Below are 18,258 nucleotides of genomic sequence, written 5' to 3'. Positions count from 1 at the left end.
AAACGGTTTATGTAGGTAAGTAAGTTGAATAATTTACATTTATTTAATGTATTAATTTCAACATTTTAAATATAAAACTAAAGTTAAAAAATATTGGAAAAATTACAAAAATGTTAATTGATTGCCACATAATATCCCTTATTAATCTGTTAAAATACAAATGAAACTCTCTAAATCTGTCAAGAAAATGATACGCTTAAAGAAACTGGCTCATTTAATTTATACAAAAACATCTTACTTTAGGTAGAAGTATAAATTGTCAGGAAAAAGGTACAAGGTAAAGTACCTTAAATGTGCCCTTAAGTTAATGTACATAGTTACTTTCCACCACTGTTAGTAGTATGAGGATCTTTTTTACTACTGCATAGGTATTTGAGTCCAAGCTACATTACATCTGAGAATATGTTAAGGATTTGTTCATCAGTGTCAGCTGGCTCAAACATTTCTTGGAGGTTAAAACTGCTCCTCTGCATCTCATTATGGCACTCATAGTTAGTATAGAGCCAAACAGGTGAAAAATCCAGTTCATGCTGCATTTTTGAGGCAGATATTGATATTGTACAGTTTTTAAAAATCTCTTAAACAATAATCTTTTTAAAAAGTATTTACACCAGGACGCTTAAACTGAGATACTTAGTATATTGATCGAAGATATGGAGTGGATAATTTACAGTGGAGAAAAGAATTGCTGAAAAAAACAACTATTAATAGCTTGTTAGCTAAATAAGCTAGTTAGCATTTCTGATTTTATTTAAACAAACCAAACGCACTTCCTTAAAGCATAAAATACAAAAGTCAATACTCAAAGATAAAGTAAATTGTTCCCATTTTAATATATATATTTTTCCCAGTTTCAATCATTAGTTGTCTTTGCTCATCGACTAAAGTAGCTTTGTTTTTGCTAACGTGTTGTGCTTAACGCAGCTCTGTCATGCTAACGTCCTTTTTTATGCTAACGTAGCTCTGTTAAGCTAACGGAGCTCTGTTGTGCTAACGCAGCTCTGTCATGCTAACGTCCCTTTGTTATGCTAATTTGGCTGTTTTTATGCTAACGTACAGGAGAGTTTTTCCTCTGAGAAATGTAAATGAGCTTCAATATTAATCAGGAAACTGTGCATGTAAACTCACTTCACATTATTAACATTATTAGGAGAGGAGTAGAAAATCCCCTGTGCCAGTATTATGACTTTAGAAGATTAACCTGAGTTAGTGGAACAACCCGACATAGAACAAATATGGGTTCAATACAAACGGTCGATCAAGGTCAGATTTTAATTTCACATTTTTCCTGGAAACAATGGAGGTTCAGGTATAGACGCATAACATTTGTTTTTTTACAACAAAGTTCCTTCTTTGTCAGATTAAATTGTGGGCGGAAAAACCCAGAATGTTAAAAAATACTTGCTCTAACGGTCAGATTTTTGAAGATTCATTCCACCAGAGATGGGTTATTTTAGCCTCTTAATTTAAATTGGCTGATGCGTTATCGTCTCAATGCTCCCGCGGAAATATATGTTTTCATGCAGTACAATCTCTGTTTGTAAATAAATCATTATAAATATAAGTATTCTGATTTGACTATCATCCAGGAGTTGTTTAAAAGGTTTTCAAATGAGCATGAGGATGGGAAAATGGTGCTGAGTTAGACAGTGTTCACACACAAGTATTGAACAAACAAAATGTGTATTCAAATGTTGTTGTTCACCATTATATGAGTTTGTGTCGAGATAATACAGCTTGCTGGCGAGCTCTGATTTGGTTGCATCAATGGAACATTCTGGATAAGGAAACAGTTGGGTGGTGCGCGGGAAGTCGTATTCAATGTGATTTCGGATTATTTTAGAAAATAATCTCAGTGGAAAATAAACGTTTATGATACTTGCACATCACCACCGCTAAGCTAAAGGAGGCTAATGTTGGGTGTGATGACGTTTAGTCGCCTCATTCAGACATTTGTTAGCAAGCTGTGTTTTTAAATCCACCATTTGGGTATTTCCTAACAAAACGTCAAAGTCTCTTCAGCTTGTGTTAACCACAGACCTTATTTCAGGGTAACAACCAAAACACCTTCAGTAAACCATTGACTTCCAGACCAGGGGACAGGAAGTGCTAGAACTCATTCCTGCACCACTCAGTTTGATTAGGCTGTATAAATCATGAGTTGTCTTTTCTTTTAGCACCATCTTCTGGTTAATAATTTGTCTAATTATTTTTTGGTTTACCAGCAAACTCTTCCCATGAGCCTCAGCTACACTTTGTAATTAATGCTAATTAGCACATGTTGCCAACTAACAAGGTAAACATCAGCATGTCACTGTGAGCATGTTCGCATTAGCATCGAACTAAAGCACCGCCTTCATAGAGGCTGTAGACCTTTTCTAATATTAAAACATATTTAGTTTGTCATCTTACAAACACTGAAACACTTTTACAGAAATGTCACTTCAACACACTCTGTGACTTAGTGTTGTGTGTTGTTATGCCTTTAAAATAAGGTATCTGTCCCATTGTGTATTAGATTGAAAGCGGCTAATGTGATCAAAGTATGGGAATTATAACAGGAAAATGAGAATTCGACTGACACATGTATTCTTTCCTGGATTTATGGTGAAATATGTCATAAAACTATGAACAGGTTGAGTGATTTATGATGTTTAAGTGAGGCAAATCCACAGTATTTCATGATTTGTAAGTATTTGTTTACTACATGCAGTATATTTACATTAAGCTCCTTTATCGGACAGGGTCAAATAAACAGCTTTTGTTTAGAGGAATGAAAATCAGCCATAACTTGGTATTTTTATTACAGTTTCATCTCTTTGTCAGACCAAATGTGAGCTTGTACAGTTGTTTTTATCTCCACAATAAGTCACTTTGGTTGTAGATCTGAACAGGAAGTGACCTCGCTGCCTTGTTATGACTTCTTCTTTAGTTTAACTTTTAAATGCTGCTTCTGCCTTCACAAAGCCTTCTGATGTTTGCTCGCTGATTATTACCCATCATGTCTCCCTCATTAAAAGCCCCGAGAGGCAAGAAATACATCTGGTCGATTCATTTTTACGTCTCATTCATTGTGTTTCAATGTGTGTAGGACTTTAAAACAGGTGGAAAACATTGGTTTTCTTGAATAATTACCTTTTTTTTATGTTTGAAAGAGGTGGGGGGGGGAAGTAGTTTTTAAAGATGATGTCTTAAAATATGAAAAATAGCTATAGTATGTTGAAAGATAAAAAAAAAAAATGGTAGTTTAGTATGTCACCTTTTTCCAGCAGTGGCTCAGTCAGTAGGGGCTTGGACTGTGAGCCGTAGGGTCGTCGGTTCAAGTCCCCGAACAGACCTAAAATATGGAGTGTGGACTGCTACTTGGAGAGGTCCCAGTTCACCTCCTGCCCTGCCGTGGTGCCCTTGAGCAAGACACCGGACAACCCCCGCCCCCCACTCCCATTGCTCCCCGGGCGCTGTACAATAGCTGCCCACTGCTCCTAGTACTAGACCCCTGGTACTAGGATGGGTTAAAAGCAGAGAACACTGTGCTGTGCTCTGCATGTGTGACCATTGAAGAGGGTTTCATCCCTCCCATTCTGATTCTGCGAATACATAGTATAGTCGGTTTAAAAATGTGTTTCATACTATAGTTTTTCAAAATAAAAGTCATGGTAAATTATGTAAAAGAAATCCTGCACGTGAGACGTTTAGGGAACATCTGTAAATTGTAGAATCAATCTACCCATAGTCTATATTCAGTATGTATTGCACAATAGTACAGTTCCTCACCGCCCCTGTGTACACATAATGAAAATACACACAAATAAAACAGACTTTACTTTCTTCGGTCATATTTATTCGTATTAAGTGTTGAAAATAAATACAAAACATTTTTGGGAACACATCAGGTAAAGTGACAAAGACCTGCTTCAGTCATCAGAAAAAGTTTGACTCACTCTTCCAGCTTCAGGACTCTTTGAACACCCAGAGGTGTGTGTGTGTGTGTGTGTGTGTGTGTGTGAACAACCGTTATTCTTCAGGATTCATCACACGACCAATTGACCTCACACTTCTACCCGGAGCGTAAAAACTGCTTCAAAAATGCTCTATTTTCTACGTTTCTTCAACTTCCAGCTGCTCATTTGTGGCATTAAATATAAAACATAAGCAGGTATTGAAATGATGGCACACAATGATATATGTAACAGATATTATTCACTAAAATAAAAACATTTCCCGTGTTAATTCCAGTTAGCAATGAGATTTGACACCAGGTTAGCATCTACGTGCTACGGTTAGCTGCTAGCAGGCTAAGCTAATCATATTAGTGGCACATTCAGACACCACATAAATAAACAACAGCATGCACTCTGATACGCTGGAGTTAATTAGCTGGAACACCTGATTATGTCTGGATTAATTATGAGTGTGAAGGCCTGTGTGTGTGTGTGTGTGTGTCCTGTAGAAGGCACTGGCACTCTTTCTGATGCTATTAATAAAAGGAGACTGTACTGCAAAGAGACATTCAATGCTAACAGATATCACATTAACGTCTATTGAAACACATGGAGATGGATATGTGAGTCAGAAAGAGACAAGAGTAAAAAACTGAGGTGTGTAGAGAGAGGCAGTAATCCATTAAGGACACGGATCAGTGTGTGTTCAGTCAGTTTCTAAATTAAAAAGGATAGTTTGAGTGTTTTAAAGTGGGGTTGGGTGAGGTATTTATATTATATATATATATTCCAAATAAAGCGTACAGTTTGGCTGATATTCATTTTTTTAGATGGGTTTTTCCTTAAAGTAAGCTACAATAAGTGTTGCAGAGAATTGCTTTGCTAGTATTCCTGATTGTTTCTCCAAACTCCTGCTGTTTTTTGACAATTACCTTCTGTAAGTGATTCACTGATAATGGAAGACTTCTCCTTACATCCCCACTTAAGACCTCCGAAACTATCCCTTTAAGCTGCACTCAAGAAAAGTGTTAGCATTTATTAAATTATGATAAAAGCAGGAAGTGTGTGTAGTTCATTTCAGTGTTTGACATTCAGCTCTGATCAGATCTGAAAAGGCAAATGGCCTGTATGTCTCTGTGTGTGTGTTTCTGTGCATGTGTGTGTGTGTGCATCTCTGTGTGTGTCTGTCTCTCCGTGTCCGTGTGCGTGTGTGTGTGTCTCAGTCGTCCACTCCTATGTTTCGGAACAGATAGGACATGGACTCTCCGTTGTGGATCCTCCTGATGGCCTCCGATAGGATCATGCTGATGTCGACCGTTTTGATCTTTTGAACACTGGAGCTTCTGCAGCTCGTGGGGGATCGTGTTGGTGACGACCACCTGGGGGGGGGGGGGGGGGGGGGGAGGAGAATGAAATAAAACACAGCGTTTAAGTTGTTGTTCAATATCCGTTTCCTCTCAGGAAGGTTTCTAGTGGAGTAAAAATGACCAGGAAGTCTCTGAGCTGCAGCCATGATAAGAGCTGATTCTCTAGACTAGCGGTTGCCAACCTGTGGGCCGTGGGCCCCTAGTGGGCCGCAAAGGCATTGCAATTGGGCCGCCAAATAATTTGTGTGGAAACATTTCATTATTAAGAATTTTAATTTCCTTTCTCTTTCTCGATCATCCTTAGCCCTTGACAGCGGTCTGTTCTACTGGATTTACAATGTGTCACATGTTCTGAATTGACCAATCAGAACTCTATTTAGCCTCCGTATTGTTTATGGTTGAATGTGGGCCGTGAACATTTTTTAGATTCTTAAGTGGGGCCTGATTTGAAAAGGTTGGGACCCGCTGCTCTAGACCAGTGGTTCCCAACCAGGGGTACGGGGACCCCTAGCAGTACATGAGGGGTCACATAAAAAGATTAGGGATTGCAAATTATTTCCGTGAGTAACAGTTTCTCCCGGGACGGTGTTGATTGTAACACTGCTGTAGTTCACGTTAACGCTTCGGCGGCGCACACAGCAATTAGCCAACATTAGTTGCAAAGTGGCTATAGAAGAATGGATGAATGGTTAGGTCTCATTAAAAGCTCTAGTCTTAATAAAATATGTTGAAAGTGCTAGAAAAAACATAATATTATTATTTTTCACTGACAATAAGTGTATATGCATTTGTAGTAAGGGTGACAACAACTTATTTTTCATTTAATGTCAGTTGGGTTGAATACGATTGCAGAGGGTTTAACACCAGAAATGAGTGAGGGGGGGTTCTTATAGAATGGAGACCAGCTCAAGGGGATCGAGAGACAAAAATGGTTGGGAACTACTGATCTAGATGATGGTAAAGGAGCTTCAATGCATCCTTTGTTATCTCCTTTAGGAAAGGAAAGGAGATTAGGCTGTTCCACAATCCCTGGCAGATTTTTCTTTTCCCGTTTACTATTTATCCCTCTCACCTCGTCGATGGCCGACTCCTCGATGAGGCGCGGGGCGTCGGAGGAGAGGATGCCGTGTGTCGCCATGACGAAGATCTTGTACGCTCCTCTCTCCTTCAGCGTCTCTGCCGCCGCCACGAAGCTGTCCACGTCATCGATGATGTCATCCTGTGGAAACAAACACACGCGTCTCAAACAAGATAATGTTGGGCGTGATGACTTTTAGTCGTCTCATTTAGACATTTATTGTTTTTAAATCCACCAGTGGGGAATTTACTGACGTATTTTATGTCGTAGAACAAAGTGTGAAAATCGCTCACCACGATGATGGCGATGCGTCCTCCTACGTCTCCCACCACCGTGATGGGGGGTTTCTCTTTAGGGATCAACACTGCAAACACCAACACAAGTTCATATTAAATCTTCCCTACGCCCTGGAATATGACTCACAGTGATGACAGGACTTAGTGTGTGTGTGTGCCTTACGTGGGATGTCCATGCTGGGGTGTATGGCGCCGGTGGTCTTCACGGTGGGGGGGGGAGTGGCGTCCGTCCACCTGGTCCGACTCGGCGTCCTGAGCCTCTCCGTGGATCACAGCGAGGCCGAGACGCAGACGCTCTGCAAACGACTGAGCCCTGAACACACAGAGAGAGAGAGGGTTACAATACTTTAGATACAAGATTTAAAAGATGCATTACATGGCTTCGTTAAATACTCAATTGTGATTGGTTCATTGTGAAGATTCAATGTCAAATCAAATACTGTACATTGGAATAAATACTGATGTTCTTAAATGGTCTGATTTGATCACCTTTTGGCAGAAGCTGGAGATTTGGCCACGATCACAGCATTTCTGTAGTCCGGGATCTGAAGGGACAAAGACAATAATGACAGTGATTATGCGTCAGATTTGCAAACAACGAAAAAAGTGTGTGTGTGTGTGTGTGTGTGTTCACCTCCTCCTGGATGTACTGCAGCAGGAAGGGAGAGGCTCTCAGATTGTCTACAGGGATGTTGAAGAAGCCCTGGATCTCCTTCTGATGCAGATCCATGGTGATCAGGTGGGTCAGACCTGCAACACAGAGCAGTGATTGGTCGTTTCACCAGGTGAGAAATAGATCAAACACAGTCACTCCCCAATAAGTCAGGGATAATGTGTGTTCCTGTTAGAGTTCACTTCCTGTTAGAGTTCACTTCCTGTTAGAGTTCACTTCCTGTTAGAGTTCACTTCCTGTTAGTGTTCACTTCCTGTTAGTGTTCACTTCCTGTCTGCCTATCTGACCTCCAGCGCTCCATCTTTTCCTTTCTCTCCCTTCTCTATATCCTCCCTAGCAACGGTCATTATAGTCCTTGACAGCGGTCTGTAATAACAACGTGTCACATGTTCTGAATCGACCAATCAGAATCGAGTATACAACTTAACCGTGTAATAAATAATATAATGTGTGTGTGTGTGTGTGTGTGTGTTACGTACCAGCTTTACACATCATGGAGGCGACGAGTTTGGTCACGATGGAGCCCCTCTTCCTCATCTTGCACTGCTTGCTGTAGGGGAAATAAGGCAGAACGCCCGTGATGCTGCGAGCACAAGAGGTCCTGCAGGCATACACCAGGATCAACATCTCCATGATGGTTGTGTTCACATCCCTGAGGAGAGGAGGAGGAGGAGGGAGGAGGAGGAGGAAGAGAAAACGTTATAAGAGCTTCTTCAGCGTTTGGTTTCTGCAGCTTTTAGTAAACGCAGCGCATGTTTCCTCAAGTTGCTGAATGTTCTCTAAAAGCTGAACGTGTTGTCAAGTCGCTGAAGATGTTTCTTCATGTGGAACATTTGGGTTTTTATATCTGCATCCTTTCTGAAGCTGCAACGTGTTTCTCTTAATGGAAGAGGAGTGTGCCGCTGTAACGCTTCTGCGTCTCGGCCTCCGTATTTCAGACCTCTTTAATAGTAAACTACTACAAAAAACCAGCTGCTGCCATCATCGTACGTCACTGTGTGCTGATGTGTTGATGGGAGAGAATTGGGTTTATTAATCAGCCGGTGGATTGGTGTCTCTCGTTAAATATGCAGTTGTGTGTTTTTCATACTTGGACATCGTCTGGATCACAAACACATCTTTCCCTCGCACCGACTCCTGGATCTGCACGCGTGTTTCTATGGAAACAATCAGGACGTGAGAACACATAAACACACATTGAGTGACACAATAACACACACACTCCTACCTCCTGTCAGCTTCTTCAGAGGAGTTTCTGAGCACACACACACACACACTGTGGGAAATTGTAGATACTAGCATTCCAATTAATGATCCTCCCACAGAAGAGAGATAAAAACTGAAAGCAGAAATCTGAAGCCAAATGTCAGAAACAGGAGTTTGAGGAACTTTTCACCCAAAATACCTCGACTACATGCAGGATAGTAAATATCTACTATTAAATGTGCATATTTTACTGTAGTTTATGTATTTCTTCCCCTTTGTACTGGCGATCTTTTTCAAATCCACCAAACAAACCAGACACACACTGACATTGTTCTACAGACTTAATTAAAATAAAACGTTGTTGGGTAAAGGTTCATAAATGTATTTAATGACTCTCCTGTGACATGTTTCATGTGTGAGAGAAACTCCCTCTGGAGGAAACACGGAGATTTTAGCCTCTGCAGACCATTTACATGCACTAAAACCTATAGAACACACCAAATATCTTACATTAGGCGCTTTCACACCGGAGTACTTTTCCCACTATAGTTCCGATATAGTTCTGAAATGTCGCGTTCACACCAAATAAATCCGGAACTAGAACTTATGCGGCTTTCACACCGGCGCTTTTCACTTTCTAGCTCCTAGCGAGAGCTTTTCTGGTTCAGCTCCGGTTTCCCTTTTCAGCTCCCGCTCTGTTCACACTGCCCAGAGCTGCCGCTGCTGCGTCATGACGTCACAGTTTACGTCGCTGATTTTCTCACAACAACAACAACGGGCCGGGGACTGCGTCGGGTCGATGATCGTGTTGCTTTTAATCATACGAAGCCAGATTAAATTGAATAACGACTTCTCCAACCTTATACTTTTCTCCAGAGTGCCGTGGTTCATTGTTTATTAATGTGTTTCAGCGGCATTTACCGACCGCTGCAGTGCTGCTGCTCTTCAACGGGAGTTTATTCTCCCGTTAGCTCCGGGTTAGCTCACACGGCTCTAAAGTATTCACTGTCTGACTGTCACACAAGCAGCTGTTACATATCCCCAGTTCCCCTTAAGTGAATGTGTGTCAGTCTGAATTGACGCTGTTTGGTGTCAGTCTGAATTGACGCTGTTTGGCATCACAACGCTGTTATGAAAGTTTCTCTGGTATAACATGGGTGATGTTAGCATAGCAACCGAAGCTAAACTGACTGCAAACCACGCCCCGTAAAACTCTGAAAGGTTTTGTGAAGCCGCCATTTTATTTGCCCGCATTAGCATCATTAGCATTAGCCCAGCGCAGAAACGCAGAGAGACTAACTTATGGCAACACAAAAGAAAACATGGGAGCGGTGGAGATGAGGTGTCGGTGCTCTGGCGATTTACTCTGAAGGCTTCAGTAGAAGCTGCTGGGAGTCCCAGCAGCTTCTACTGAAGCCAGTCCCCAACTCCGGGGACTTCCGGCCGGGGACTCCGGGTGGCAGTATACGCCGTGAAGTGGTTTGCGGCCTGCCAGTAAACCCAAAGCAGAAGAAGAAGAAGTGACGTCAGCGGCTTCATTTGACTAATCCTCCCTCAGGGACTTATTCCGGTGTGAACGCGATCTGTACTTAGTTCATGAGAACTAAAGAGTTCTCATGAACTAAAGAGTTCTCATGAACTAAGTACGGCAAAGTACTTGGTGTGAAAGCGCCTAATGTATTTATCTAATAGTTATCACTGTAATAAACCGTATTAAATCTAATCTTACATTCTGTTCTTGTATATACGTTATATATATATATTACGTTTTCTTTTACTTTTAATTTGTTTTATTGTTTATGACTTATATAACCATGTTGCATTGTTGGAGGAGCTCGGGACTTAACATTTTCATTGCCATTTCTACACTGTAGCTTCTGTGCACATGACGTTAAAACCTTTGAATCTAAAAGGAAAGAGAAAACCCAAAAGGCAGAATAGGACCCTTGAAAACAAATCTCATCATAAATCACGTGCATTCATTATTTGAGTAAATGTTACCCAGCACGTACCTCTGTTAGCTTCCTGGTACACCTGCACTTTACCGAGCTCCACCCCTAACCGCCTGGAACACAAACAGAGTTCTTATGTTTACATTTGACAGACAGACGTAAGGCTTCAACATACAGTATACCATTTTAAACAAAGGAAAAGAAACATGATTAACCCTCTTGGTATAGACATGCATTTTTTAAACAATCTACATGTTCTCCTCGTTAACTGTCAGCGTTTTATTTTATCTCACACACACAGGAGAAAGTCCTCTGTTCTATAAACACACACTGCGTGTCCTTGGGAATCCCAGGAGAGTGTTGGTGTGTTTTTCAAGGAATGTTCTGTTTACACATAACACGAGGAAATATGCAAAGCATCGCGCTGCTGCTGCTGTTGGGAGGCTACAGGTTCAGAAATACATTTACATTTCATTGAATTTATTTGATTATTTTATTTTATTTTTTCGAGAAAAAAAAAAGTTCGAGTTAGAAATGGAGAAGGCGAAGGCGAAGACGAAGGCCAAGCGAAAAGGGGGAGCAGAAAAATTGCGGGCAAGAAAAAAGCAGGCCCTTCGTGCTGATGCTGCCGCTTGTGTCAAAATAACCGACATGTTTAGTACCCGTGGCCGATATTGGTGGTGAGGAAGAAGATGAGAGGGAGAGAGAGATCAGCGCGAGTGAGGAGAGGGAGGAGAACTCGCGGTAAGCAGAAGCTAAGAAAATTAGGAAAAGATTATTATTAAGGTTATGATACTCTGTAGTTCTGGAACCCATTAATATCCCCTTGATGAAGCACTAATAAGACAAATATTATAAGAGAAACATTCGTTAGCCTTCAAGCTAGTAAGCTGGCTTTTTTAGGTTTTCCCTGGCAAGTTAAAATATAGCTTAATGGGACTCTGATACGTTGTCTCATTGAAAGAATGTCATTATTTTGTTAACCATCATTCATGAACAATTACTGTCAGCTGGCAGCTTGTTTTGTTTAGTTTATTTACTTATGTGTTTATAAGGGCAACAGTGGTCTTTTGGGACCTGAACAAAATGTTTATAGTCAGCTTTTTGTGGTAGTTTTGATTGACAATATATAGAATGAATAATATAGAAATAGATAAAAAAAATGTAGGCACACATGTAGTTTTGACCATTAACTGTGTGGTATTGTTATGTCAATGCCTATTTGTATGGACCTCTATCAGGGACCAAAGAGGTCACCTGCAACACACACACACACACACACACACACACACACACACACACACACACACACACACACACACACACACACACACACACACACACACACCACACACACACACACACACACACACACACACACACACACACACACACACACACACACACACACACACACACACACACACACACACACACACACACACACACACACACACACACACACACACACACACACACACACACACACACACACACACACACACACACACACACACACACACACACACACACACACACACACACACACACACACACACACGACATAGTGCCCCTCTCCACAACAAGCATTCATTTTAGTTATTTCAGTCTAGTATATAAGTTACTTTGTATGTACAGTATATATATACAGTATATATATCTTGCTAGTTGTGTACTTTTGTAATTTATGTGGGATTTCTGTCAAATGTTGCTTCAACTCTCTTTGTAAATTTAAATCTGTCTCTTTCAAACCTATTCTCAGGAAAAAAAATAAAGACAGTGGATAGTATTTTTGGTTAAACCTGTGTTCCTTCAGTTCTGTGTGCTCTGTGAGGTTCTGAGAAACCAGCCGCCTAAGACTTGCACTATAGCCCCTTGCGTGCGTCAATCAATCAATCACATTTTATTTATATAGCCCAATATCACAAATTACAATTAGTCTCAGAGGGCTTCACAGTGTGTACAGGTACGACATCCTCTGTCCTGAGACCCTTGCAGCGCTCAAGGAAAAACTCCCCAAAACAGACCCCACAATTAACAGTGGGAAGTAGGAAGAAACCTCTGTGAGAGCAACAGAAGAGGGATCCCTCTCCCAGGACGGACAGACGTGCAATAGGTGTCGTGTGTACAGATGAAAAAGGCAATACAATTACAGCGATTAAAAAAAAGGATGGAAAAATTAAATGAAAGCGTCAATGTATATAAAAAGATGCCGTCGACTCATCCTGTAGACTCATCTGGTCCTATCTCTATTGTGTTGTCATAGAAAGGGGAGGCAGGGCACTATAGGGTCCCCCCCCCCTAAATTCACTAGAAGTCATCATTTAAGGGGTTATTTAAAAAAAAAATCTTCTGTGGGGGGCATACCCCCCTATTAGTGCTCGGTCACTGTTCGCTTTGTGAGAGGGTTTGAAGGTCTAATTTCTAATGATTGATAGTTACACATACTTGTGGTATGTATTAGTTTTGTTTGCCCCTGGTACGTAAAAAGGATAATAATAGCGTTTTTTTAAATTATACTGAGTTATTCTTCTTGTCAGGAACCGCTACTATTCGTTTGTTTTATGGATTTGGGCCGGTCTGGGTCTAAATGCCAGGGCCGATTTGCTGTCCCAGTCCAGCCCTGTGCGTGCGTATGTATAAGTGTGTGTGTGTTTATGTATAAGTGTGTTTGGAGTGTGCGTATGTATAAGTGTGTGTGTGTGTGTGTGTGTGTGTATGTATAAGTGTGTGTGTGTGTGTGTGTGTGTGTGTGTGTGTGTGTTTATGTATAAGTGTGTTTGGAGTGTGCGTATGTATAAGTGTGTGTGTGTGTTTATGTATAAGTGTATGTGTGTATGTTTGTGGGTGTATGTGTATGTTTGTATGTCTGTTTCTCTGTGTGTGTGTTTATGTACAAGTGTGTTTGGAGTGTGTGTGTTTATGTATAAGTGTGTGTGTATGTATAAGTGTATACGGAGTGTGTGTGTATGTTTGTGGGTGTATGTGTATGTTTGTTTCTCTGTGTGTGTGCGTGCGTGTGAGTATATATGTTTCTGTGTATATGTGTATCTGTATGTATGTATGTGTGTGTGTGTGTGTGTGTGTGTGTGTGCTCACTCTGAGATCCTCTTGCACAGCTCCCTGCTGGTGGGATGTGAGTTGGCGCTGAAGATGACGAGGCCCCCCTTGGTGTGGTCCATGACTCCGGGGGGGCGCTCGCTGCTCTCCCTGCACTCAGGCAGAGGATCCCTGGGCACCCAGGCTGCGCTGAGCCCTTCCTGCAGGGGACAAACATACATTACTATCATCATTGTTATTATGGAAAGCCATCATGAAAGTTACCTTTACTGACAAGTAGGTACAGTGACTTTGGAGATTCAAGATTCAAGGCTTTATCATCATGTGCTCAGCAGCTAGTGTAGAAATGGAAATGAAAAACTGAAGTCACAAGTTCCTCCAACAGAGCAACAGGGACAAACATACATTCATATCATCATTATTATTATCATCATGAAAGCTACAACTGTAAAACCATCACACCGGAACTTTTGAAAGAACATCGATAAACATTCATCCGTTTGCATTTTGCATATTATTCAATTCAAAGGTTTTATTGTCATATGCACAAAAGCTACAGTGTAGAAATGACATTACTCTGACCTGAGCTCCTCCAACAACGCAACATATAATAAAATACAAAATAAAAAGTAGTGCACTGCAAAAAGTCTATGTACAGGTAAATAGAATATGGGATATGTACAAGAGCAGAATATGAAATTAAATGATTATGTATCTAATATATCATTCCATTTACTTGTGTATAGACTCTTCTTGCACTATTTCCATTTACTTGCACAACTCAAAACATTCTATATATATATATATATATATACATATACACATACACACATGTTGCTCTGTTGGAGGAGCCTGGGACTTAAACATTTCGTTGCCATAACTATACTTTCTGTAGCTAATTTGTAAATGACAATAAAGCCTTGAAACTTGAAACTCTTTATTAAGTAGGTAGTGTGTGGAGGTGGAGGTGGAAAGCAAATACCAGTTTAATTTAAATGTGCATTCAGGCTGATGGGTAGCCATAGAAACTCTGCAGAAGCACCACACGTCTAGGTTGTGTTGAAGTTAAAAACTGCAGCATAATTCTCCTTTCCTTACATTAATATCATCATTATTATTATTATGGAAAACCCATCGTGAAAGTTACGACTGTAAAACCAGCCTTTATTGACAAGAAGGTAAAGTGAGTGTGGAGATTAAAGTTTCAAGATTCAAGTCGTTATCATCATGTGCTCAGCAGCTCCATGCATATATATAGGACATGGAACAAATACAACTGATAACAAATAGAGCAAGAGAATGATTTGAGATGTGCAAGTAAATACAAATAGAATAGAAATAGTGCCAGAAGAGTCTATATACAAGTAAATGGATGAAATGAAAATATATTGCCAGTTTAATTTAAATGTGCATTCAGGCTGATGGGTAGCCATAGAAACTCTGCAGAGGCACCACACGTCTAGGTTGTGTTGAAGTTAAAAACTGCAGCATAATTCTGTTTGAATGGAAATAAGTCCTAGTGTATCAGGATACAGTGACTCATTCAGCAAACAGCACTTCTCCTTTTAGATAGAGCAACAGCATTGTCTGGTATCACACGTTAGGAGTTGCATTTCCTGATTTTCAATAATACATTTCCATAATGTGTTCCACAGAATCATGTTTGCATCATCATTTTATTTATTGCGGAAATGGAACAACTGTCATGAAACACAATTAAAGGTCTCCTATCATGCAAAATGCACTATTTGGTGTCTTTTATACATAGACATGTGTCCCCGGTGTGTCAGGGAACTCACGCAGCGCCAGGAAATAAAACCCTCTCTTTTCCTCCGTACCCAAATCTCTAAAAACGGGGGAACAACGGAGCTGATCCAGATTTGCGTCCGATATGACATAATATCTGAAATGTGGACCCACGGCCCTATCAGAAACGTTGCTATCAGAAACAATGCCCGACTGTTTTAGACGTAATATGGTCAGTGTTTACATTAGCATCGCTAACACTCAGAGCTAACCTGTACTGGAGAGCATGGCCCAATCCCAAACCACTCCCTCGACCCTACCCCTCCGTGACGGAGTGAACTCCGTCTGTAGCCACACTCGCAGCTCAACGAGGCTCCCTCCTGTCAGATGGAGGGAGTAAATACAGCGGCAAGCTTTGGGACAAACTCCCCTCTCTCCGGCAGAAACAGGAAATGCCGTAACTGTATGTAACAACGGTTTCAAATCAGCATCTCTTAGACAAAAAATGTAAATTAATAACTCAAATAAAACTCCAAACATCTTTCATTGTGTTACTTTTTTGTAAAGCTCTTTTAGTTTTAAACCTGATGTTTATAAGCTTCTTAGTTTTTGCAACAGTCTGTAAATATACACAACTTTATAATAAAATGCACACATTTACCTTTTTCTAGACTAAACACAGGTATGATCCTAAGTTAAAAAAATATGAGGTTATCATGAGGTTGTTAACATCGCAATTTATCAGTGGATGTTTGCTGGAACTGTTTGTAAACAGCGTGTTTCCTGACAGACACACACAGCGTGACTCCGGTCAGGTAGAGACCGGTCTCAAGTCAGCACCGATGCAGACTCGCTGTTTGAGGGCTTGATAGCCCACTCCCCCTCCACACCTCTCCACACTCGTTGGTTTGGAACAGCACTTAATGTGGCGGACCCTCCGCGCGAACGGAGGGGTAGTGTGTAGGGGTAGGGTGTAGGGGGCGGTTTGGGATTGGGCCCATGTGTGTGAAGAAGCAGGAAATAAAAAGGAACTCACCTTGTGGTATAACCGGCAAGAGAGAAAGCCTTTGAGCTCCATACTGTTTCAGAAATAATCCTTGATAATCCATGATATGGCGTTTCATCACGGCAGTATTTAGTTTAGACAGTAGCTGCCGGGTCCCCCATGAGCTCAGCCCCCTCCTTTTTTCTTTTTTACCCAAATCAGCACTTTTGAAACAGGAAGTGAAATAGAGGGATATGAGGCATGGCTAGAATGGGTGATCTGTTTCAACACTTCATAGACATGTTTTTTATATATCTGAGACCTATGCTATTGCATAAAAATAGCATGATAGGTGACCTTTAAATAATAAATTAAGATTAAAAATATTAATTTGCTTTGAAATCAATTTAATTCAGGTATGAAAATATTCCATTTCAGTGCATAATGGTTTCTAAAATATTATGCAAACACTAAAACTACCATTTATTTAATATGCTCCTGCTGCTTTTTCTTTTATTCCAAATATTATAGCTGTTATCCTTGTGTTTTAAAGTTTTGCAAGTTCAATTGAATGTGTGCAATTACTTATATTTCTCTTAGAATTCAGAAAAAGTACAATTTCTTGGGGAAAAAGTGTAAAAAAATAGTGATGAATTTACCGTTGACTCCCTTTGACATCCGAATTGTGCCTCAAACTATAATACACATTCATATAGTACTAGGACAGGTAGACAGAATCGTGTGTGTGTGTCATGAACACATGGTGCATTTGTGCTAATGTCTTTTAGCCTCTGACTGTTATCTTATTCCCTGTTTATCAAACGGTCAAAGCACTTTGATCTGCATCCTCTGGGCATTAAAAGTGATGCACAAATAGAGATGTATTATTAACATTGCTTGAGAGGGTTTCTGAAACAATAACAACAGAGCAAACAAAAGGCTCAAATGCAACCATGTGCGACCTAGAAAACAGTGCGAATGCTCATTACTATATTAAGTTATTATGTTAATTGTTACTATTGTGTTATTATGTAATCATTGCACATTTTGTTTAAGCAAGTCAGTAACGTTTGAGGGTCTAAAATCGTGATTTTAACGGCAGGTACAAAGTGTTGATCAACTATCAACAGTCACGACATTAGCATGCTGCTAAGCTAACAGCACAACAGAGGATCTCGCAGTTCACGTTGCCCCTTTTAAATCGATAAATAATGTGTTAAGAAGCTAAACAGTGAGCTGTAATATACGTCATAGTGCTATTTAACTAATTAAGCAGTTAAAGGTTGAGATTAACACCACCTTATATTACATATTTAGCTTTAACAACATGAGATATGGTAAGCTAACGGTAGAAGATCAAAGTCTCGCGATAGCTCGAGAGGACTAAGCTTTCCATAGCAAAGCTCTTGAAAGCGCGAATTGATTTTTCATCAATAAGAAAGTCTTTCTATGTGCAAATACAGAATAAATTAGGAATATTAATCAAAAACTACATTACTACTCACCAGCTTGCGTGTTAGGTCCGGTCACAGTATGCAACCACTTATATTTAAATGTATAAAATCCTCCTGTTCTTCGCAACCTGCTCCTCTCACTCCGCCTGCTTCAAGTGACGTTCAGTTCTGAGTGACGCTCGTTTCGACCAATCACAGGACAGGAAATGGAAACGTCGATTTCAAGACGCATTCAAGTGACCCGTATGAACACGAAAATAACAATATTTGTATTTGTTTACGGAGAAATAAGTCGACAGTACGGATTTCAGTTCGTTTTTAATTATTCATACACTATTATTTCCATATCTTCTATATTTATAGTTTTTTCCCATTACTAAATGTTATTTTTAATTACAAATAACATCCACGTTTGTTCGGAGGTTTGCTCGTTTTCCAAATTTCCGATTATTATGAACTCAACTTTCTAATGTTTTAAAAGTGAAAACAACACCCAACAT

General features: G+C 40.2%; 1 protein-coding gene across 1 annotated transcript; it reads right to left on the bottom strand.

The window, feature by feature from the left end:
• Nucleotides 1-3,816: 3,816 nt before the first annotated feature.
• On the bottom strand, nucleotides 3,817-17,924 carry LOC117479109 (phosphoribosyl pyrophosphate synthase-associated protein 2-like). The gene is given in 13 exon segments (XM_034126131.1): nucleotides 3,817-5,271; nucleotides 5,273-5,320; nucleotides 6,381-6,527; nucleotides 6,680-6,750; nucleotides 6,846-6,897; nucleotides 6,899-6,995; nucleotides 7,172-7,227; nucleotides 7,317-7,432; nucleotides 7,835-8,007; nucleotides 8,446-8,512; nucleotides 10,574-10,626; nucleotides 13,613-13,773; nucleotides 17,810-17,924. Coding segments are annotated over 12 exon segments (1,074 nt in total). The 5' UTR covers nucleotides 13,696-13,773; nucleotides 17,810-17,924; the 3' UTR covers nucleotides 3,817-5,160.
• Between the last annotated feature and the right edge of the window lie 334 nt (nucleotides 17,925-18,258).

Source organism: Trematomus bernacchii, unplaced genomic scaffold (assembly GCF_902827165.1).
Source record: "Trematomus bernacchii unplaced genomic scaffold, fTreBer1.1, whole genome shotgun sequence".
Taxonomy (NCBI): Eukaryota; Metazoa; Chordata; class Actinopteri; order Perciformes; family Nototheniidae; genus Trematomus; species Trematomus bernacchii.
The sequence above is the reverse complement of the archived record's forward strand: the minus strand, read 5'-3'. Positions and strand labels throughout refer to the sequence as shown.